This window comes from Giraffa tippelskirchi, chromosome 3 (genome assembly GCF_054371585.1).
Source record: "Giraffa tippelskirchi isolate mGirTip1 chromosome 3, T2T-mGirTip1v1.2.pri, whole genome shotgun sequence".
Lineage (NCBI taxonomy): Eukaryota > Metazoa > Chordata > Mammalia > Artiodactyla > Giraffidae > Giraffa > Giraffa tippelskirchi.
In genome coordinates this window covers 165057598-165080218 of record NC_137277.1, presented here as the reverse complement: position 1 = coordinate 165080218, position 22621 = coordinate 165057598, and the positions used below count along the sequence as shown (strand labels likewise).

Sequence of the window (22621 nt, the reverse complement as noted above, 5' to 3'; positions counted from 1 at the left end):
TATCTCTGACGCAGATGTCTGTGGCCCTGAGCCTTATCTCCCACTCCCGCCAGGAATGTGGGGGAGGGGCTGGAGAGGGCTTTCACCCCAAGTGACCTAAACCACACATACACCCCTCGCCCTACACACACACACACACACACACACACACAGTCACAACCCAGCACCCAGCACAGAAGTGACACCAGATGGGCCAGGAGCCTGTTAACTGGGGGTCTGCCAGCTCTAAAAAGCGTTATTTGTCAGGGAGACAGAGCAGGCCAGCCCCTCGCAGCCTCTGGGGCCCCTTTCAACCCAGCAGCTGCTGGGCCAGTCCTGGGGGGAAGGGCCGGGGGCAGGGGCTAGAACTGGGGTTAGGGCGGGGGGCAGGGGTCCTGCCTGCTCTAAACTTAGCCTGGAGTAGCCGGTCTGGGCTCTTGTCCTCCAGCTGTGTCATCAGAGAATATTTTTGGGATTGGCAGCTGCAGGCTTCTCTGTCACTCAGGCCCGATCCTGGCGGACTGCTGGGGACCTGGCGGCTGGAGGTGGGAGGGAGGAGGGGAAAGAGGCCCTGGCTGTGGGAGGGGGCTGGGAAGGCCGGCTCTCCGGAGCAGGAAGCCAGGCCGCAGGCAGGGGAGGCTGCGGGGCCCCTCGCTGGAGAGGCAAACAGGAAGGACTCCCCACTGAGCCCTGGGCCCCCGGCCGGGGAATCGCCGCCGCCGCCGCCGCCGAGCCGCAGCTCCGGGCGGAGGGTAAGGAGGCGAGCCGGGAGCGGGCGGCCAGCAGAGAGCCCCACGGGTCCCGCCGCCCAGTCCCCGGACGCGCCCCGCCTCCCGGGCTCCCGCCGCCGCTCCCGGCCTGCCCTCGCGCCGCCGCGATGAAGGCGGGCTCCGGGGATCAGGGGAGCCCCCCGTGCTTCCTGCGCTTCCCGCGGCCCGTGCGGGTGGTAAGTGGCGCGGAGGCCGAGCTCAAGTGCGTGGTGCTGGGTGAGCCGCCGCCCACTGTCGTGTGGGAGAAGGGCGGGCAGCAGCTGGCGGCCTCTGATCGCCTGAGCTTCCCGGTGGACGGCGCCGAGCACGGCCTGCTGCTGAGCGGCGCGCTGCCCACCGACGCTGGGGTCTACGTGTGCCGCGCCCGCAACTCGGCCGGAGAGGCCTACGCGGCGGCTGCCGTCACGGTGCTGGAGCCGCCGGCCCCTGAGCCCGAGCCCCAGCTCGCCGAGCGCCCGCTGCCGCCGCCCGGAGCCGGAGAGGGCGCCCCGGTGTTCCTGACGGGGCCCCGGTCCCAGTGGGTGCTGCGGGGGGCGGAGGTGGTGCTGGAGTGCCAGGTGGGGGGCCTCCCCGCGCCCACGCTCTACTGGGAGAAGGATGGGATGGCGCTGGACGAAGTGTGGGACAGCAGCCACTTCTGCCTCGAGCCGGGCCGAGCCGAGGGCCGCGCGGGCGCGAGCGCGAGCCTGGCGCTTCGCATCCTGGCGGCTCGGCTGCCCGACTCGGGCGTCTACGTGTGCCACGCCCGCAACGCGCACGGCCACGCGCGGGCCGGGGCGCTGCTACAGGTGCACCAGCCCCCCGAGAGCCCGCCCGAGGACCCCGACGAGGCCCCCACGCCCGTAGTGGAGCCGCTCAAGTGCGCGCCCAAGACGTTCTGGGTGAACGAGGGCAAGCACGCAAAGTTCCGCTGCTACGTGATGGGCAAACCGGAGCCCGAGATCGAATGGCACTGGGAGAGCCGCCCGCTGCTCCCCGATCGCCGCCGCCTCATGTACCGCGACCGAGACGGCGGCTTCGTGCTCAAGGTGCTGTACTGCCAGGCCAAGGACCGCGGGCTCTACGTGTGCGCCGCGCGCAATTCGGCGGGCCAGACGCTCAGTGCCGTGCAGCTGCACGTCAAAGGTACCACGGCGCCCCCGGGCGGCCGGGGCCTGGGGAGGGACCTCCAGCGCCCTCCCTGACGCCCCTGACTTCAGCCCCACTCAGCGCCTAAGAAGACAGCGAGGAGTAAGGGAGGCTGAATATTAAAATGCCATTTCCCACCTCCCTCCCTCCCATCCCCCAGGGTTTCGGGTTTAGTACGTCTCCAAGGTAGGTACCCGCTCCAGGAACTTCTTAGCAAGCTCTCCAAATGATTCTGAGGTAGATGGTGGAAAACCAGTCTTCCATAAAGGGCTTTAAGGAATGATTGAATGATTGACCCAGAGGGACCTACAACTCTTGTAGTTCAGTGTTTTTCAGCCTCTTTTTTATTTCACCACCCACCCCTCAATGGAAACCCCAGTGGGGCCCCAGTATATTATATAAAAGGATCATTTTATGGGTGTAAATTTCTAAATCCAAATTTGTAACACGTATTTATAAAGTCAGTCAGTGAGAACAAGGGATCTGTCTTATTAAGCACACACATTTTAACCATTCATAACTGGCTCTAGCTTTTGAGCCCCATGGAGAAAGCGTAGCTTCAGGTGTCACACTGACAAGCTCCTGATTCACACCAAAGGGAGAAAACTTGAGGGCAAAAAAAAATCCCCCCCAATTTTTGACTATTCTGTCATTAGACTGCTCTCCAGGTTTGCAAGAAGAAGGTGAAGGAGAGGAAATTTATATTTCAAAGTTGAGCCCCCAACGGTATTTAATAAATGCTTACATTGCTCATAAATAGAAAAGTCAGGGGTGAAAAACACACCAAATTCACATTGGAAGTTAAAGCTGCCCATAACAGGAGTTCATCACAACTCACGGCATAATACCTTCACTAGTTATTACCCAACTCTTTCCCTCAGAGGAAAAATAGTTGGCAAATCTCCCGAGTCCAGCCTGGCACGCAGTCAAGCATGTGGCACCTGTACCACGGGTGGTGGCCTCTTGGGTACATTTTGATGTGCACAAACCGGCCGGGCGGAGCTGAACTCTCACCCCCTGAGGACAGAAAAGCCCAGGACGAAGGCCGAGATTCCCAGCGCCAAGTGACAAGACAGACGTGTTCCCCAGCAGCCCAAGTGACCCCACCGGCCATTTCTGTCATCATGCTTTCTTTTTGTAAAATGCAGTTTTAAAAGTGGTTGAAGTACTTTCAAAATGAAGTTCAACTCACACCCTTGCAGAATTGTGTGTGGTGCCCATGAGGGGCCCCACAGAACATTTTGAAAATCCCTGATACGGCCCCAAGCCTTTCCATCCCTTTCTCAGCTTTACAAATAAAAAAACTGCGGCCCAGCATCGTGAAAATGGCCTTGGTCAAGGTGATGTGTTAGGGTCAACGAGAATTCGAGTCGTCTGACTTCCCTTCTGAGGGTTTCTCTGATTATACAACACCCTCTAGTTCTGGGACAAGAGCAAATGGCCCGAACTACCGTGGGTTTAGGCAGTAGGTGACGGAGGAGGGTCTTTCTCCCCGTTGAGGCCCTCTCCAGAGCCTTCTCTGTTCTCTGGTCTCTCCCTTCTCCACAGAGCCCCGCCTCCGCTTCTCGAGGCCGTTACAGGACGTGGAGGGCCGGGAGCATGGAATTGCGGTACTGGAGTGTAAAGTCCCCAACTCGCGCATTCCCACCGCCTGGTTCCGCGAGGACCAGCGGCTGCTGCCCTGCCGCAAATACGAGCAGATCGAGGAGGGCACGGTCCGCCGCCTCATCATCCACAGGCTGAAGGCAGACGACGACGGCGTCTACCTGTGCGAGATGCGTGGCCGGGTGCGCACCGTGGCCAACGTGACGGTCAAAGGTCGGCTGGCCGGTGGGGAGTGGGGAGGCGGAGACCGAGGCAGGCCGGTGCCCAGAACACGGGCTGATAATCTCCCATCCGTGTCTCAGGGCCCATCCTGAAGCGGCTGCCCCGGAAGCTCGACGTTTTTGAGGGCGAAAACGCGGTGCTGCTGGTGGAGACCCGTGAGGGCGGAGTGGAGGGACGCTGGAGCCGCGACGGGGAGGACCTGCCGGCCACCTGCCAGAGTAGCTCGGGCCACATGCACGCCCTGGTCCTTCCAGGGGTCACCCGAGAAGATGCCGGGGAGGTCACCTTCAGTCTGGGCAACTCCCGGACCACCACTCTGCTCAGAGTGAAATGTGAGGGCCCCAAAGCCCCTAGGCAGCCTCCTCAAGGGCTGGACACAACTGGTCAGGGCAGGAGGGTGACCAGATGACAGAGTCTGGGTTGGCAAACTTGACTTTAGGTCACAGGGCTGTGGGAGGCTGGAACGGGGCTCGGATGCAAACCCTGCCTCTGTCTTAGGCCTCAAGCACAATCCCCCGGGACCCCCAGTGTTGGCCGAGATGTTCAAGGGCCACAGGAACACGGTCCTGCTCACCTGGAAGCCTCCAGACCCCACCCCCGAGACCCCCTTCATCTACCGGCTGGAGCGGCAGGAGGTGGGCTCGGAAGACTGGGTACAGTGCTTCAGCATTGAGAAAGCCGGGGCCGTGGAGGTGCCCGGGGACTGCGTGCCGACTGAGGGCGACTACCGCTTCCGAGTCTGCACCGTCAGCGAACACGGCCGCAGCCCCCACGTGGTGTTCCATGGGTCTGCTCACCTGGGTGAGTCGGTCCTGTCAGCCAAGGCTGTCAGTGGCTGTACCTCAAGTTGTGCCCTCCCCATTACCCTTCCCCTGCCCTCCCCTCCCTTGTTATATGCCATCTACCTGCCAGTCTCTGCCCTCTGCCACCCTCCTGGTTCTGATGGCCGCACTCTGTCCCCATCTCAGTGCCCACAGCTCGCCTGGTGGCTGGTTTGGAGGATGTGCAGGTGTATGACGGGGAAGACGCCGTCTTCTCCCTGGATCTCTCCACTGTCATCCAGGGCACCTGGTTCCTTAACGGGGAAGAGCTCAAGAGTAACCAGCCAGAGGGCCAGGTGGGGCCCGGGCCCCTGCGGTACCGGATGGAACAGCATGGCCTGCAGCACAGGCTCATCCTGCAGGCTGTCCGGCATCAGGACAGCGGGGCCCTGATCGGCTTCAGCTGCCCAGGTGTGCAGGACTCGGCTGCCCTCGCCATCCAAGGTTGGTACTGGTGGGGACCACGGTGGGCAGATAGGGTCAAGACATAGAAGTCCCGTTAGCAAAATGAGGCACACCGCTATTCGTGCTTCTCACATCTGGGCCAGGAGTCAGGAGCATCCCAGGTGAGCTCAGATAGAGTGCTCAGTGATCCAGAAGTCCAGTTTCAACTCGTGCTTAGTCGCTCAGTCATGTCCGACTCTCTGCGACCATAACAGACTCCTCTGTCCATGGGGATTCTCCAGGCAAGAATACTGGTGTGGGCTGCCATGCTTTCCTCCAGGGGATCTTCCCAACCCAGGGATCAAACCCAAGTCTCCTGCATTGCAGGCAGATTCTTTACCATCTGAGCCACCAGAGAAGCCTATATAGGAGACCCCTTGTTATCTTCACCAGCATCGTATCCAAATTCTCTAGGGGTACTTTGTGGTTTGCAGAATTCTGTCATGTTTGTCATCTTAAAGACACAGACCTTGGCCCCTAGTCCCTGACCACTTCCTGCCCTACTGTGTGATGGCTAACACTATCAGAGTCACTTCCTGTGTGCCAGGCACAATCATAATCGCTTTACATATATTAGTTATCACAGACATCTCAACAGCCCTACAGGATGTGTTCTTTTGTCATCCCATTTTACAGATGGGGAAACAGACACAGAGAGGTTCAGTGATTTGCCCAAAGTCACAAAACATGAGTGCTAGTGCTGGATTATGAATGCAGGCTGTCTGGCTGCAGTATCACACTCTGCCACCCTGAGGAAAGAGGAGAAGAGAGGGAATGAGGCCTCCCTGAGGATGACAGGTCTTGGCAGGAGTCTGAAAGTTCAGGGAATGCACTGGCATTTGCTATTGCACGATTGCTGGAATTTGTAAGGGCAGTCACAGAATTCCTCAGTGTCCATGTACAGGGCCTGGAGGCGGTTAGCCAGTAGCAGCCCAGGAGGAGGACAAAGTAAGAAACAACCACAAAGAGAGCAGCATTACTAAAATACAACCCAGGTTCAGATGGTAAAGAATCTACCTGCAATGCAGGAGACTTGGGTTCAATCCCTAGGTTGGGAAGAACTCCTGGAGAAAGAATTAGCAACCCACTCCTTATTGCGTGGAGAATTCCATGGACAGATTAGCCTGGCAAGCTATAGTCCATGGGGTCTCAAAGAGTCAGACACACAACTGAGCAACTAATACTTTCACTTTCACTTTCTTTCACTAACATTGGGCTTCCGTGGTGATTCAGGCGGTAAAGAATCTGCTCTCAATACTGGAGACCTGGATTCGATCCCTGGGTCAGGAAGATCCCTTGGAGAAGGGAATGGCAACCCACTCCAGCATTCTTTCCTGGAGAATTCCATGGAGAGAGGCTACAGTCCATGGGGTTGCAAAGAATCAGACAAGGCTGAGTGACTAACACTTTCACCAACATCAGAGTCATGCTGAGGGCTGGTTTATAATGCAGATTCTTTGACCCTTGCATGCTGGGGCGGGGGGAGGAGCAAAGCCTAGGAATCTGCATTTTCAGCAGGCTCTCTGGGAATTCTTATGCACACTGAAACCACTGCTCTTGAGAATTGGTATGTGAGCCCAAAACGAATTTTTAAAACCAACAAATGCATCACAACAGTCATCTGGCCTGATGTGCCCAGCCCCCTCCCCCAGCACGTGGCCCACAGTTGGGGTGCTCACTGGGTAAGCAGAGCATGACCAGGGCGCTACCCATGACCACACCTCTCCCCACACAGAGAGCCCTGTGCACATCCTGAGCCCCCAGGACAAGGTGTCGCTGACCTTCACGACCTCGGATCGGGTGGTACTGACCTGTGAGCTCTCCCGGGTGGACTTCCCAGCGAGCTGGTACAAGGATGGGGAGCAGGTGGAGGAGAGCGAGTCACTGGTGGTGAAGATGGACGGGCGCAAACACCGCCTGATCCTGCCCGAGGCCCAGGTCCAGGACAGCGGCGAGTTCGAGTGCAGGACGGAAGGCGTCTCAGCCTTCTTCAGCATCACCGTCCGAGGTCAGGGACCGAGGCGGCCTGGGCTCTCCCAGCCGAGGCTGACCTGGAGGGCTGTGCCCATCCTACCCCACCCCCTGCTCTGCCCGCTTGAGGGTCCCTTCCAGGGAGGGCCTAGGGGGCCAGGGGACATGTTTGCAGATCACACTGCCCCCACACCACCCTCCAGCACACTTGGCCCTCATGTACCCTCTGCTGGGAAGGATGTGAGGGGACCTCAAATCAATGAAGGGGGAGGTGGGAGCTAACATTTGTTAGGTATCTGCTAGCCAAGCCCTGTGCTAGATACTTGAAATGTACACTTTCATTCAACATTCAAGGCTACATGAGGGCCAGTATATCTCCATTCACGGATGAAGTAGCTGAGACTCAGAGGGGTTATACAACTTGCTCACAATCACACAGCCAGCAACTACCCTAGCTGGGTTCACACCCAGGACTGCTTATCCCACGCCACAGGAGGTCAGGGTCAAAGGAAAGCTTTAGGCGCAGTGGTCCAGATGTTCTTGGAAGCCAGTCTATGTTCTGGCTGCTCAGAGACACCCTGGAAATCTGTTATTAGTGCATAGCCCCTCCCCACCCCCCACCCCCACCCCAGGCCTCCAGAGCCAGAATATCCAGGACAGAGCTTTGAGATCCACTCTAGGAGGACAACTCTGGAACCATTGAGCCAGCTCAGTCTTCTCACTTTGAGTGGAAATCCTGTCATGGTCCCATTGCCAGGTCTTCTGCCCCTGCCTGAATGTGCCCTGTGATGGGGAACTCACTACCTGTAGGGGGTATTGCCCCAAGGTGACAGCACTGAGTCATTTCCACCTCCCACCTCCTCCCTGTCCTGGGGCCAACCCACTGGAGGCCTCCTGGTAAAAGCAGCAGCAAGCAGTGACCTCCTCTCAGCCTAGACAAAGGCCCCCTGTGTCCCCACCCATCACCCTCAGATCCTCTGGGGACTCACAGGCCTGTCCACAGGATTGGCGATAACTGACCTGTGACGCCTCACCCACCACTCCTTAGTACTCCACGTCATTGCTCCAGAATACGCGCTCTTCCCAGCCACCGTGGACTCAGGTGTTCCATGTGTGGGTGTGTTGGTGTGACCCCATCTCTGCTCCCCCCAGACCCCCCAGTGCACATCGTGGCCCCCCGGGAGCACGTGTTTGTGCACGCCATAACCTCCGAGTGTGTCATGCTGACCTGTGAGGTGGACCGGGAGGACGCCCCTGTGCACTGGTTCAAGGACGGGCAGGAGGTAGAGGAGAGTGACTTCGTGCTGCTGGAGAGTGAAGGGCCCCACCACCGTCTCGTGCTGCCTTCCGCCCAGCCTTCTGTCGGGGGCGAGTTCCAGTGCGTCGCTGGGGACGAACGCGCCTACTTCACCGTGACCATCACAGGTGGGGCTCCAGGCGGGCCATGGGATGGGGCAGCTGTGTCCTGCTCCCGCCTGGACAGCCAACACACTCCTGGGCCACCATTCCCAACCCCCACCAGCCGATCACACCTCACCCTTTCCCCCCAACCCATGGTCTGCATGCTGAGGTTTAGCCACTGCAGAAAATGCATTGTCATAAGCGCACTAGTCATAGATACATGGCACAGGGAAGCCCGCCTTCTCTGTTCTCCTGAAAGCCCTCCAAGGGGAGCCTTAGGGATAGTAGTGTGGGGTGAGGAGACCCAAGCACTAGAGGGGTCAAAGGTCTCCTGTGGGAGACCCGAGCTCCATCTGGGCACCCAACCCTCCTCTCCCCAACCTCACCCTTCATATAGCCCTGTCCCTACCCAGAGATGGAGAGAGTTTCCACAGGCGAGGCTGACACCACGGCCCCCACTGTGCCACCTGTTGTGCTTTGATGACCGTGGTCATGTCTCCAGCTGTGAGTAACTGTCTGAGCCGCTGTGAGCCCTGGTCCAAGGGAAGACCCTCTTCTTCAACATGCAGCCCACTTTCTGGGAGTAGGAAACAGGCATGGACCGGGCAAGGTGGCTGGGCACCTCGGCCCCGGCCCCAGATGCCCAGCTACGGCTGTGTCGTGTCCTGCAGATGTCTCCTCGTGGATCGTGTACCCCAGCGGCAAGGTGTATGTGGCGGCCGTGCGCCTGGAGCGCGTGGTACTGACCTGCGAGCTGTGCCGGCCCTGGGCCGAGGTGCGCTGGACCAAGGACGGTGAGGAGGTGGTGGAGAGTCCCGCGCTGCTCCTGCAGAAGGAGGACACGGTGCGCCGCCTGGTGCTGCCCGCTGTTCAGCTGGAGGACTCGGGCGAGTACTTGTGTGAAATCGATGACGAATCCGCCTCGTTCACGGTCACCGTCACAGGTGTGGGTCTACCCCCCACCCCCAGGGTCACCAGAGGACGGCCCTGAGCTCCTGGGGAGCTGGCCACAGAGCCCCTAGCTAGCACATTGGGGAGGGGGAGAGGGGGCTGCGGGTGCATGAACCGGTGGTGGGGGGGGGTGGTCCCTGCCCAGAAGACCCCAGGGTCCCTGTTGGAGGAAGCAGGCTCTTCCCCGGCACCCAAGGCTAGGAATAGCTGTGCTCCACTGAGCACTTTGTATGTGTCAGACACTGGGCCAGATGCTGTGGGTCGCTGATGCTTATTACAGATAAGGTCCCTACTCTCAGACGGCTGCCGGTCTAGCTGGGTGGGGGTGGTGCAGCTGTTAACCAGGGGTCGCAAACCGGCAGTCCCTCGGGCCCCATACAGCCCACAGGTGTGTTGTGTTTGGCCTGCAGAGTCATACCAAAGTCAGGACAGTTCCAATAACAACCCGGAGTTATGCATCCTCTTGAAAAAGCCGAAGACCCGGCGCCTCTGGTCCCGCTTCCCCCCTTGGCGACGAACAGCTGGCGCTGAGTAGCAGCTGCCCCCATAATTTGGGGCCCACATTCCTCTGTCTCACACCCACCCCCGCCACCCACTGTTCTTTTTTGCTCCTCTTCCTAGACTGCTTCAGCCTGGCCCCCGTGGGCATTTGAGTTTGCGACCCCTGTGTTTAACCAATAAACACGCAAATAAATGTACGGTGACACTTCATGACAAGTGCCGTGGAGGGATGAGGGCTCAAGAGAGCCGGACAGGAGGTCAGGGAGGGCCTTGGGGAGAGTCACCGTGCCACCCGCAGGAGCCAGTCCTGGGCCGGGCTCTGGACACTCAGTAGCTCGCAGACACACGTGCATCCCTCTGGGAGTGCATAGCCTGGCAGGAAAGCCAGACACCTTAAGTCTTAGAGGGAGTGTCGCAGTAAGGTGCAGTGAGAGCTCAGGGCTGGGGGCTGCTAACCTAGTTGGCTAGCGGGCAGGAAGTGGCTTCAGAGCAGATATTTGAAGCAGGGGCTGAGTTAGCTAAGTGGGGGCCTGGGTTTGGACTGAAAATCAGAGGTGAATGTTCAAAGCGGGAAGGCACAGGATGATTATGGAAGTGATGGTTCATTGCTGGAAACTCTGGGGCTGCAGCTCATAGCGCTGATCCCAGTGTGTACCTGAGCGGGGCGGGGAGTGTAAAACCCAGGCGGCTCTGGGTGACACTGAAGAACCCACTGGCTGCACTGGAGCGACCATCCCGATGCCGGCACCTTCTGGTTGCCCTCCCCCCTGCTCTAGAAACAAGGCTTCAGCCTAGATTTGAGCTACTTAGGGCCCCCCAACTCCCTGCACCCCAGATAGGACAGCCTGAAACACACAAGCCACAAAGCCAAAAAAGGCCTTTCTGCACAGATTCTGTCCTGTAGTGGGTCCCTTCAACCTCTCCCACCCCAAGCCCTGGCCAGACATTGTGGCTGCAGACACACACATTCCAGCCCATAATTGGCCTCCCCACAAAACACCAGATTCTTCCTGGGAAGTTTGCACAACACACCACCTTGGCTGTGGACCAGGAGAACCAGGTCCGATGCCAAGCTGAGGTCCCACAGCCGTGCAGGCTCCCCAGTCCCATGGCTGCATGCCATCCTCACACCACTGCCTCCATCACTCAGGCAGCCACACTCTGACATCTCATGGTGCTGCTAGGCCCAGAGAACCAACCTGCATCCTATAGACTCTTAGAACAAGCCCAGTTAGGGAGGCAGAGGCAAGAGCTGGATGTGTACTGGTAGGATGTGGATGGAGCTGGATGTGTGTATGTCTGCCCATACTCCCCACTGCAAAGACCTAGACCGGGAAGCTAGCAGCTCCCCAGTCAGCCACAAGGGGGCTGAATGCTGAAGGAGCACTTCCGTGTCTTAGAGACGATTCTGGGAGACCTCCAAGATGCGTAGATGCCTGAGCAGGCCGGCGCTCAGTGCCCTGGTCACCTCCCACATTGACATGGCTCCTTTCTGTGAAAGGCTGACCACTCCAGAGCAGTTAGAGATGAACTCGAATCAGCATTTAACATCCCCAGGGGACTTAGGCAGAGATGCAAATTCATTACTGAGTTTCTTACAAGCCTTAGCTTGGAATCCCTACCACTGCTGGCAGAGTCTGTCAGTTCAGTTCAGTCGCTCAGTTGTATCTGACTCTGTGACCCCATGGACTTCAGCACGCCAGGCTTCCCGGTTCATCACCAACTCCCGGAGCTTGCTCTAAACTCATGTCCATCGAGTCAGTGATGCCATCCAACCATCTCATCCTCTGTCATCCCCTTCTCCTCCCGCCTTCAATCTTGCCTAGCATCAGGGGGTCTTTTCAAATGAGTCAGTTCTTCGCATCAGGTGGCCAAAGTATTGGAGTTTCAGCTTCAGCATCAGTCCTTCCAATGAATATTCAGGACTGATTTCCTTTGGGATTGACTGGTTGGATTTCCTTGCTCTCCAAGGAACTCTCAAGAGTCTTCTCCAACACCACAGTTCAAAAGCATCAATTCTTTGGTGCTCAGCTTTCTTTATAGTCCAACTCTCACATCCATACATGACTACTGGAAAAACCATAGCTTTGACTAGACAGACCTTTGTCGACAAAGTAATGTCTCTGCTTTTTAATATGCTGTCTAGGTTGGTCATAACTTTTCTTTAAAGAGTAAGCGTCTTTTAATTTCATGACTCAGTCACCATCTGCAGTGATTTTGGAGCCCAAAAAAATAAAGTCTCCTACTGTTTCCACTGTTTCCCCATCTATTTGCCATGAAGTGATGGGTCCAGATGCCATGATCTTAGTTTTCTGAATGCTTTTCACTGTCTTCTTTCACTTTCATCAAGAGGCTCTTTAGTTCTTCTTCTCTTCCTGCCATAAGGGTGGTGTCATCTGCATATCTGAGGTTATTGATGTTTCTCCTGGCAATCTTGATTCCAGCTTGTGCTTTATCCAGCCTGGCATTTCGCATGATGTACTCTGCATATAAGTTAAATAAGCAGGATGACAATATACAGCCTTGATGTACTCCTTTCCCAATATGGAACCAGTCTGTTGTTTCATGTCCAGTTTTAACTATTGCTTCGTGACCTGCAGACAGATTTCTCAGGAAACAGGTAAGGTGGTCTGGTATTCCCATCTCTTTAAGAATTTTCCACAGTTTGTTGTGATCCACACAGTCAAAAGCTTTGGCGTAGTCAATAAAGCAAAATTATATGTTTTCTGGAACTCTCTTGCTTTTTCAATGATCCAACAGATGTTGGTAATTTGATCTCTAGTTCCTCTGCTTGAACATCTGGAATTTTACAGTTCACGTACTGTTGAAGCCTGGCTTGCAGAATTTTGAGCATTACTTTACTAGCCTATGAGATGAATGCAATTATGGAATAGTTTGAACATTCTTTGGCTTTGCCTTTCTTTGGGATTGGAATGAAAACTGACCTTTTCCAGTCCTATGGCCACTGCTGAGTTTTGCAAATTTGCTGGCATATTGAGTGCAGCACTTTCATAGCATCATCTTTTAGGATTTGAAATAGCTCAACTGGATTCCATCACCTCCACTAGCTTTGTTCATAGTGATGCTTCCTGAGGCCCACTTGACTTCGCATTCCAGGATGTCTGACTCTAGGCGAATGATCACACCATTGTGGTTATCTGGGTCATGAAGATTTTTCTTCTGTGTATTCTTGTCACCTCTTCTTAATATCTTCTGCTTCTGTTAGGTCCATACCATTTCTGTCCTTTATTGTGCCCATCTTTGCATGAAAAGTTCTCTTGGTATCTCTAATTTTCTTGAAGAGATCTCTAGTCTTTCCCATTCTGTTGTTTTCCTCTATTTCTTTGCACTGATCACTGAGGAAGGCTTTCTTATCTCTCCTTGCTATTCTTTGGAACTCTGTATTCAAATGGGTATATCTTTCCTTTTCTCCTTTCGCTTTTTCTTCTTTTCTCAGCTATTTGTAAGGCCTTCTCAGACAACCATTTTGTCTTTTTGTATTTCTTTTTCTTGGGGATGGTCTTGATCACTGCCTCCTGTACAGTACTGCAAACCTCTGTCCATAATTCTTCAGGCACTCTATCAGATCTAATCCCTTGAATCTATTTCTCACTTCCACTGTATAATCATAAGGGATTTGATTTAGGTCATAACTGAATGTTCTAGTGGCTTTCCCTACTTTCTTCAATTTAAGTCTGAATTTTGCAATAAGGAGCTTCCCTTTATTGAATGGTGGTTTTTCCTTCTGCCCTAGGGTAAGTGTAGCCAACTGTGACCATAAGGAAGTTGCTTAACCACTCTGTGCCTCAGTTTCTTCGTCTGGGAAATTAGTATAAAACACTACCTACTCCCTAGGATTGCTATCAGAGTATAAAGTGCTTACAATTGTCCTGGAACTTTAGCAAGCGATATATAAGTACTTACCAATACTATTAAAGATCTACCATCCCTTATCCACAATCCTGAAACCGAAAAAAAAAAACCCACTTAAGATCCAAAGGCTTTTTGTATGTTTGGTATTAAAAGTTATTTCCATAAAACCTGAGCTTAACTCTGAAGCTATTTGCATTTTTAAATTATCCTGCTTAGGGTGTATCTCCTATGTTACACTGCAGAGATGTTAATATGATTGATTATGGGGGGTCCCACAGTGGGGGCTGAGGGGGAGTATGTGCTATATGATAAATGCACCATTTCTAGAATTGGAAGCATTCTGGATTCTGTAACACTTGTGGCCCCAGGGATTTCAGAGAACAGATTTTGGACCTGTTACTATCCTTATCACTCTTAATGATTTGGGTGACCAGGACTTCATGTTGCCAGACGGCTCCAGGGAGGCTGAAGTTGCATCTGTGACAGCCTGTGGTTGTCCCTACTCTGCAGAACCCCCAGTGCGCATCCTATACCCCCGGGATGAGGTGACCTTGGTGGCCGTGAGCTTGGAGTGTGTGGTGCTGATGTGTGAGCTGTCTCGGGAGGACGCCCCAGTGCGCTGGTACAAGGATGGGCTGGAGGTGGAGGAGAGTGAGGCCCTGGTGCTGGAGAGCGACGGGCCTCGCCGTCGCCTGGTGCTGCCCGCCGCCCAGCCCCAGGACGGCGGCGAGTTCGTATGCGACGCCGGAGACGACTCAGCCTTCTTCACTGTCACCGTCACAGGTGGGCAGTCTCCAAGACCCCCCTGGGGAGGAAGAGAGGCAGGAGGCTGAGGGACAGACACCCACCCCTCCCAGTTCCTGCACCTTCGGGGCCCCCGTGTGCCACACACAACTCTCCCCCTGTCCAGCCTGCCCTCCTCTCCCAGCCTCCTCATTCTCAGCCATCAGAGAGCCCTGAGTTGCCCAAACCAGGTCGGGACAGTGGCCAGAGGCCTGGTGGAGAGAGCCCAGCAATTGGGAGTGCTCATTCACTCGTGTATTCAACAAACACTGATCTGCTCAGCATTGTTCTGATGCTGAGGGATTTGGTAATGAACCAAGGAGAGAAAACCTGTCTTTATAGAGCTTGCCTTCTTATGAGAGCAGACAGACAGCAAATAAGGGAAACAGGTGGTTTTTCAAGTGGTGATCAGTTCATCGGAGGCAAAGTAGGGAAAAGGGACAGGAAATGGGGGGTAGGGAGGGCTGTGCATTGGGGTTAGATAGATCTGTGAGTGTGGATCTACCTCTTTCTGTCCAGGCAACCCTGGGCCAAGTCAGTTCCCTGTAAAGAGGCTTCAGGTCCTCATCTGTAAAGTGAAGCCAGCAATAGAGAGTGTCAGGAGTAGCTGAGAAAAGAACTGTAGTGTCCTTAGCATGACGCCTGGCACACAGTAGGTGCCCACAGATTGTAGGTGGTACCATTTCCCAAGAGCTGCTCTACAAAGGGAGAGGATTGAGAAGCCAGTGGTCAGGCAGGTAGAGGCCAAGCCCACCCGCCTCTCTTTCTCTTCACCCACCAGCCCCTCCAGAGAGGATTGTGCACCCAGCAGCCCGCTCCCTGGACCTGCAGTTCAGGGCTCCGGGGCGCGTGGAGCTGCGCTGTGAGGTGGCCCCGGCTGGGTCTCAGGTGCGCTGGTACAAGGATGGGCTGGAGGTGGAAGCATCAGATGCCCTGCAGCTGGGTGCCGAGGGGCCCACCCGCACCCTGACCCTGCCCCACGCCCAGCCCGAGGACGCCGGGGAGTATGTGTGTGAGACTCGCGATGAAGCCGTCACCTTCAATGTCAGCCTGGCTGGTGGGTGCTCCTGGCCAGCCCGGGTCTGGGAGGCGGGGGCAGGGGACATCACTGAGCTGACACACCCACTCTCTGTCCAGAGCCCCCTGTCCAGTTCCTTGCCCCAGAGGCAGCCCCTGGCCCGCTCTGCGTGGCCCCCGGGGAGCCGGTGGTGCTGAGCTGTGAACTGTCCAGGGCTGGTGCCCTGGTCTTCTGGAGCCATAACGGGAAGCCGGTGCAGGCAGGCGAGGGCCTGGAGCTCCGAGCTGAAGGACCCCGCCGCGTCCTCTGCATCCGGGCTGCAGACCCAGCCCATGCAGGCCTCTACACCTGCCAGTGTGGGGCAGCACCAGAGGCCCCCAGCCTCAGCTTCACCGTCCAAGTGGCTGGTGAGTATAGTCCCAGGCAGGAAACCTGAGAGTCTTGCCCCTAAACCCTTGAGTCTTCCTCCTCTCTAGTGCACCCAGCCCCCAGCCCCTGCCCCACAGCTCTCAGTCCCTCTCCCCATCTGGTCTCCCACCACCCTTCTCCCCAGCCCTTGAGCCATTCCCTCCCAATGACCCCCAGCCCTGACCCCACAGAGCCCCCTGTGCGGGTGGTGGCCCCTGAGGCAGCCCAGACGAGGGTTCGCAGCACCCCAGGCGGGGACCTAGAGCTGGTGGTGTGCCTCTCCGGGCCGGGGGGCCCTGTGCGCTGGTACAAGGACGGGGAGCGCCTGGCCAGCCAGGGGCGGGTGCAGCTGGAGCAGGACGGGGCAAGGCAGGTGCTGCGGGTGCGGGGGGCACGGAGCAGGGACGCTGGGGAGTACCTGTGCGACACGCCCCAGGACAGCCGCATCTTCCTCGTCAGCGTGGAAGGTAACAGTGCCTGCCTCACTCCCCTGGGGCCCCGGCCTCCCACCAAGGGCCTCATGCCCCCCACCATTCACCCCCACCCACCTTGCTGCCCACCACTGCATGCACAGCTATCCTGTGGATGAGGGCTCAGGGCTCCCCTTTCCAGGAATCCTCAGAAAGGAGGGGCAGAGGGCTCTGGAGTCAACCCCCCAGGTTCCAATCTCGAATCTCCTTTCCAGTAGTTGTGTGACACACTGGCAAGTTGCTTAAAGTGTCTGAGCCCCGAGTCCCAAGGGGGAGGATAGCGTTTGTCCTATAGGGCTGTTGGGACAGTTAAATGAGATCAACAGGGTCCATCCTAAATGATCTGTCATTATTAGGGAGTCAGAGAAGTGGGTGCCCAGTCAGCATGGAGACGAGGTGGTGAGGAGTGGCGGGCAGGGAGTTGACATCCTGTCCTTCAAAACAGCTCATGACTGACACACAGCTGGTCCTCGGGAAGATTCTGTTTAATAACTGGGGGATGAGGGCCTGTTACTGGGGATGAGGAGGGGCTGAGGAGGAGGGCGGTAGAAAGACCCAGCCCACCTCACTGTCTGATCCCACCTCCCCCAGAACCACCACTGGTGAAGCTGGTCTCGGAGCTGACACCGCTCACCGTCCACGAGGGGGATGACGCCACGTTCCGGTGTGAAGTCTCCCCACCAGATGCCGACATCACTTGGCTGCGCAGTGGGGTCACTGTCACTCCAGGGCCCCAGCTAGAGACCACCCAGAATGGGTCAAGCCGCACGCTGACCGTGCGAAGCTGCCGGCTCGAGGACGCGGGGACCGTGACTGCCCGAGCCGGGGGCACGTCCACGAGTGCCCGGCTGCACGTTCGAGGTTCGGTCCTGATGGAGATGAAACAAGTCCTGTTCCTGAACCTGTTCTCCCAGCCCCAGCCCTGGCAGGAGACCAATCCCTGAGAAGAGGGAGCTGGGGCTCTGCCCACCAGGCTCCATGGTCCACTCTCTCTTCCTGCCCAGAAACGGAGCTGCTGTTCCTGCGGCGGCTGCAGGACATGCGGGCGGAGGAAGGCCAGGATGTGTGCCTCGAAGTGGAGACCGGCCGCGTGGGGGCGGCAGGGGCCGTGCGCTGGGTGCGAGGTGGGGCGCCCCTACCCCCTGACTCCCGCCTGTCCATGGCCCAGGACGGCCACGTCTACCGCCTCTTCATCCACGGAGTTGTGCTGGCCGACCAGGGCACCTACGGCTGCGAGAGCCACCACGATCGCACCCTGGCCCGGCTCAGCGTGAGGCGTGAGTGCCCCGTCCTCTCCTAATGCCTCCCTTTCCCCACGGTGCAGCCTCTCCTGGCAGGCCCAGGGCCCCTCAGACCGCCCCCCACCCGCACCAAAGTGCCCCTCGCCAGCAAGGCAGGTCAGCCCTGGCTGACCCCCAGGAGCGCGACCTGAAGCAGCCTGCCCAAAACAAAACTTTTCTTTTTCTACTGTTTTCTATTTACCATAGAAGTCCGTGTGGATTTTGGTTTCCATTTCATATGTCCAAGTTGGCTTTGCTATAAACATAAATATTATACTCCAGAAAGACTTGCCATATTTATCCTTCAGTCACCTGCCCCAGGATATACAAGCCCATCTGAGAAGCATGGGTGGTTCGCAATAGCACCCCCACCCCCAAGATGGAGCCCTCTATCAACTGTATGACCTCAGGCAAATTACTTAACCTCTCTGAACCAAGTTTTCTTTAAAAAAGGGCCTTTGAGAATCTTAATCGGGATAATATGAGAAATACCCACACAGAACTTGGTAAACAGTTGTTGGTGGTGATATGTATTCTCTTCTGATTTATTTCATTCATTCAGTCACAACAAACCCATGTCTCAAGGCTGTTAACCTTGTACAGTTGGGGAAACTGAGGCCCAGGGAGTTCAAGCAGTTTGCCAAAGGTTCCATAGCAAACTATGTGGCAGAGTTGGGGTCTAGTCCTGATGTGTCTTACTTCAAATTCTGGGCTCCTTCCAGTGTCACATCACCCCTCACTCCAACTCCTCACCCCCCCAACCACACATCACCCCCTTCATGTGTCCCCTCTCCTAACCCCAGTAAGCCCCTCTCTCCACCCACATCTGGCTGGTTTCACTCCCTTCTTCCGGCTCCCTGGTTCTGAACTTTGTTCATAGGGCCTTACTAGATTAGGGGTTAGAGGCAGGCAGGGCCAAGGGGTGTGTGGGGCTCCCAAAAACCCTACCCAGATGTGGACCCCTCATTTCCCCCTCTTTCCCCATCTCCCCCCACTAGCAAAGCAGCTAAGGGTGCTTCGACCTCTGGAGGATGTGACCATCATCGAGGGGGGCAGTGCCACCTTCCAGCTGGAGCTGTCCCAGGAGGGGGTCACTGGGGAATGGGCCCGGGGTGGAGTCCGGCTGCAGCCGGGGCCCAAATGCCAAATACAGGCCAAGGGCCACGCTCACCACCTGGTCCTCAGCGGCCTGGGCCTGGCCGACTCGGGCTGCATCTCCTTCACTGCGGATGCACTGCGCTGTGCAGCCAGACTCACCGTGAGAGGTGTGGCCTCTAGGACTGCTGCCTGCCTGCTGACTGCTCCGGTGTGATTCTACTGACCCCACTACACGCATGGCCACCACTGACCTCCCTACCAGACTGTGACGCCCTGACTCTGGCCACGTGTGGCCCTGGTGACTGCCCTGCCCGTGTGAGCCCACTGGCCATGCCTGCCTGCTGCAGCTCTCTCTGCCTGCCTGAGTGTGGCCCTCTAATCACCAAGCCCCAACAGTGCCAAAGAGTGACTCAACGGGCAACTCTGCTTCAGTGACCCCTTCTCTTGCTTGCAGCCCTGGTGTGTTCCCCACTGACCACATCTGCTCTGGGGTCTCCTCATTGCTCCTCTGAACCCGTGGTGTCCCCCACTGGCCAGTATCTCCTGTCCATTCCAGCCAGTGTGACCATGCCTGCCTATGGGTGACTCCAATGGCATCTCTGCTCTAGTTTCTCCCATGCCCCTCTGGCCCCATCATGTCCCCCACTGACCACCTTAAATGTGACCCATCCCCAGCTGGCCATTCCTGCCCTGTTGACCCCTCTGATCTCACTGTGTCCCCCACTGACCAGCATCCCCTTTGGACTCCTTGTCCCAGCATGCCCCCCACTCACCGGTGGCCTCTGTTGATTACCTTGTCTAAATGTGCCCATCAGTGACCCCTGTGTTCAAGAGTGTCCTCCTCCTCCCACTCCCAGAGGCCCCAGTGACCATTGTGCGGGGGCTCCAGGACCTTGAAGTGACCGAAGGCGACCCAGCTACATTCGAGTGTGCACTTTCCCAGACCTTGGCTGATGTCACCTGGGAGAAGGTCAGAGCCCAGCCCCAGCCCAACCCACCTCAGCATCATGAGAGCAGTAACAATGCCCCAACAGAAAGAACTACTACTCAGTAAGCCATGTGCCTGGCATGTGCTAAGGTTTACTTTACATTTAAGCCTCTAACCTTATAGCAAGCCCGACGAGGCAGGTCTTATGATCTCCTTGTTATCTCTAAGGAGACTGATGTTCAGTGGGGTGAAGTATTGCCCAGGGGCAGACATAAGAGTTCATATTTGAATCCAGGTTTCCTGACTCCAGAATCCACACACATGGCTGACATGATTGGTACATAACTCTCGGCTTCCCGCGTCCGTGGCGCCCCTTCTCAGACCAAATGTCCCCAAAGAGTGACACCGTCCCAATGAGACTCCTGGCGCGGCCCGGAAGGCGCGGGAGGGCCCTACGCCGTAGCATAAGCGTGCCTCCAAAGTGTTTGGTATCAACAGAGGGCGCCGCCGCCTACCAGGGCCGGGGCCGCTTGTGCCCGGCCGTTTTCACCCCGACCCTTTGCAACCCCCGCCCCTAGGATGGGCAGCCGCTCACCCCCAGCGCTCGGCTCAGGCTCCAGGCCCTCGGCACGCGCCGCCTTCTCCAGCTGCGGCGCTGCAGCCCCTTGGACGCAGGGACCTACAGCTGCGTGGTGGGCATGGCCCGAGCTGGGCCCGTTCACCTAGTGGTGCGCGGTGGGTACCAGGTGCTGCCCGGGCCGGGCGCTACTGTGGGTGCCGGGGCTGCGGACTGGACTTTCCTGGGGGACTTGCTACGCGGCTTCTAAGGAGGGGGCGTGGCGTGGGCGGGACTTGGTACCACCCCCCCTCCGCCCCGCCCTCCTCACGCCCCCGGGTCCGCCCCAGAGCGCAAGGTGTCTGTCCTCTCTGAGCTGCAGTCCGTGAGCGCCCGCGAAGGCGACGGAGCCACGTTCGAGTGCACCGTGTCGGAGGTCGAGACAGCGGGGAGCTGGGAGCTCGGAGGCCGCCCGCTGAGACCTGGAGGCCGCGTCCGCATCCGAAAGGAAGGTCTGCCGACTCTCTACCCACTCTGGCCCCCTCGCTGCCCCACCCCCCGGCTCAGACAGACCCCGCCCTAAGGCCCACCTCCAGCTCCGATGAGTCCCGCCCCGCGGCCCCAGGAGCTGTCTCTCTGCCTCTCCCTGACCTCCAGTTCTTGAGTCCTGGGTCCTGGACCGCCCCTCTTCCCCCTCGGCATCCCAGTTCTTCCCCCGGACCTACTCTGGCCCCACCCTCATCCCTCCACCCTCCCCAGAGGCGGCTCCGGCCTCGCTAGCGCCTCCTATACTCCCAGGGAAAAAACACTTTCTGGTGCTGAGCGAACTGCGCGCGGAGGACGCTGGTGAGGTCCGCTTCCAGGCGGGACCCGCCCAGTCCGTGGCTCAACTGGAGGTGGAGGGTAAGACCTGGGGCAGGGACGACCAGCAGTGAAAACGGTTTCCCCCGGAACTGGCAGGCTGGCGATTGGTGCGAGGAAACCTGCCTCCCCACCCCGTCCTCGAGAGACTCTCCGGGGGCGGGTCACAGAGGGCAGTGCGTTTCCTGGGGAAGAGGAGACTTTGGGTTGAGAGTAGAGAGAAATGGACTGGTGGCATAGAGATCTAAGATCAGGAATGGAGGCCAGAGCGGGAGGGAAGATGCGTCTCTCTTCCTGGGGTCCTGCGTGTCCCTATTAACTTAATAAGCCCTCGTTCTCCACCCCCAGCACTGCCTCTGCAGATGCGCCGCCGGCCCCCTCGCGAGAAGACGGTTCTGGTCGGTCGCCGGGCGGTGCTGGAGGTGACAGTGTCCCGGCCGGGGGGTCAAGTGTGCTGGTTGCGGGAAGGGGCCGAGCTCTGCCCGGGAGACAAGTATCAGCTGCGCAGCCACGGCCCCACCCACAGCCTGGTCATCCATGACGTTCGACCTGAGGATCAGGGCACCTACTGCTGCCAGGCTGGCCAAGACAGCGCCTACACACGGCTGCTGGTAGAGGGTGAGTAAAACTGACTGGGCACAGGTCGATGAGGCGAGCCGGCTGGCCAGGGGTCTCCTAGGAGCTGGTGGGCTGAGACACACCTCCCGCAGGTTTTCCAGGACTTGGGATGGCAAGCTGGTTCTGAGATGTGTGGGGAGTGGGGAGGCAGGAGATCACACAGCCAGGACTCAGAAGAGGAGGGAGCCCTGTGGTGTCAACAGGAATCACTTGGTTCAGGGCAGCTGTTCCCACCTTGCTACATTCCTTCCTGTCTGAGCTTCTCCTCCCTCCCTCCCGCCTCTGGACCACGTTCATCTCTCCCAAACACCCCCATTTGTACGCAAGTTCCTCTCCCTCCAACCTGCTGGCCCCGGGTCTGTGCCCCCCCCCCACCTGTCCCTCATCCTCTCCTGCCCTCTGCCCATCTCAGTGAGCTCCACCTTGGCCTGGGCAGAGGGCTTCTGAGCTAGTCCCATCTCTTTCCTCTTCCACATAGGAGATGCCCCACTCTCCACCTGAATTCCTGTGTTCCCTTCAGATGCCTGCCTTGCCTCACCTCTGACTGACCACCCCTACTCTCCTGCTCCAGCCCTAACAGGCCTAGAAGGGGTGGGTCAGAGGGTGAGGGCCCAGTTCTTCCTGTGTGGGTACCGAGGCTCTGCCAGGGGAAAGGAATGTGGTACACACTGTCTCCCCAGCCCCACTCGCAGTCATTCCTTTGCAGGTAGATAGGAGGCCAGAACCAGGCCAGGCAGGTGCCCTCAGACAGCCTGGAGGGCACATGCCCTTACCCTGGGAGGAGGGAGGGAGGGAGGGGACCCAAGGTGTTGGGAGACAATAAAAGAAGTACAGCTCCTTTCCTGGCTCTCTGTGTGACATGGGAGGACAGAACTTGCCTGGAGCCCCCGCAGAGTGAGTGACGCAGGGGACCAAAGCCTGCAGTGCTTCCATCT

At 57.5% G+C, this 22621-nt stretch overlaps 1 protein-coding gene across 6 annotated transcripts; it reads left to right on the top strand.

Annotated features, from left to right (window-relative positions):
• Positions 1-569: 569 nt before the first annotated feature.
• On the top strand, positions 570-22524 carry OBSL1 (obscurin like cytoskeletal adaptor 1). Of its 6 annotated transcripts, XM_081584294.1 has the most exons (21): positions 570-1874; positions 3426-3695; positions 3785-4036; positions 4203-4505; positions 4673-4969; positions 6705-6977; positions 8093-8365; positions 9013-9285; positions 14177-14449; positions 15231-15506; positions 15587-15874; positions 16067-16342; positions 16937-17206; positions 17350-17622; positions 18624-18890; positions 19581-19693; positions 20230-20386; positions 20558-20719; positions 21006-21110; positions 21417-21686; positions 22165-22524. In XM_081584294.1, exons 1-21 carry the CDS (start codon positions 857-859, stop codon positions 22185-22187), a joined length of 5712 nt encoding a protein of 1903 aa, XP_081440420.1. In that variant the 5' UTR covers positions 570-856; the 3' UTR covers positions 22188-22524. The 6 variants fall into 6 exon arrangements, 5 of the variants coding, with proteins under 5 accessions (XP_081440420.1, XP_081440422.1, XP_081440423.1 ...); XM_081584296.1 differs by lacking the exon at positions 16067-16342; XR_014080605.1 differs by lacking the exons at positions 16067-16342; positions 20230-20386; positions 20558-20719; ... (1 more) ...; positions 21417-21686; positions 22165-22524 and having other exon boundaries at positions 18624-19038.
• The last annotated feature ends 97 nt before the right edge of the window (positions 22525-22621 follow it).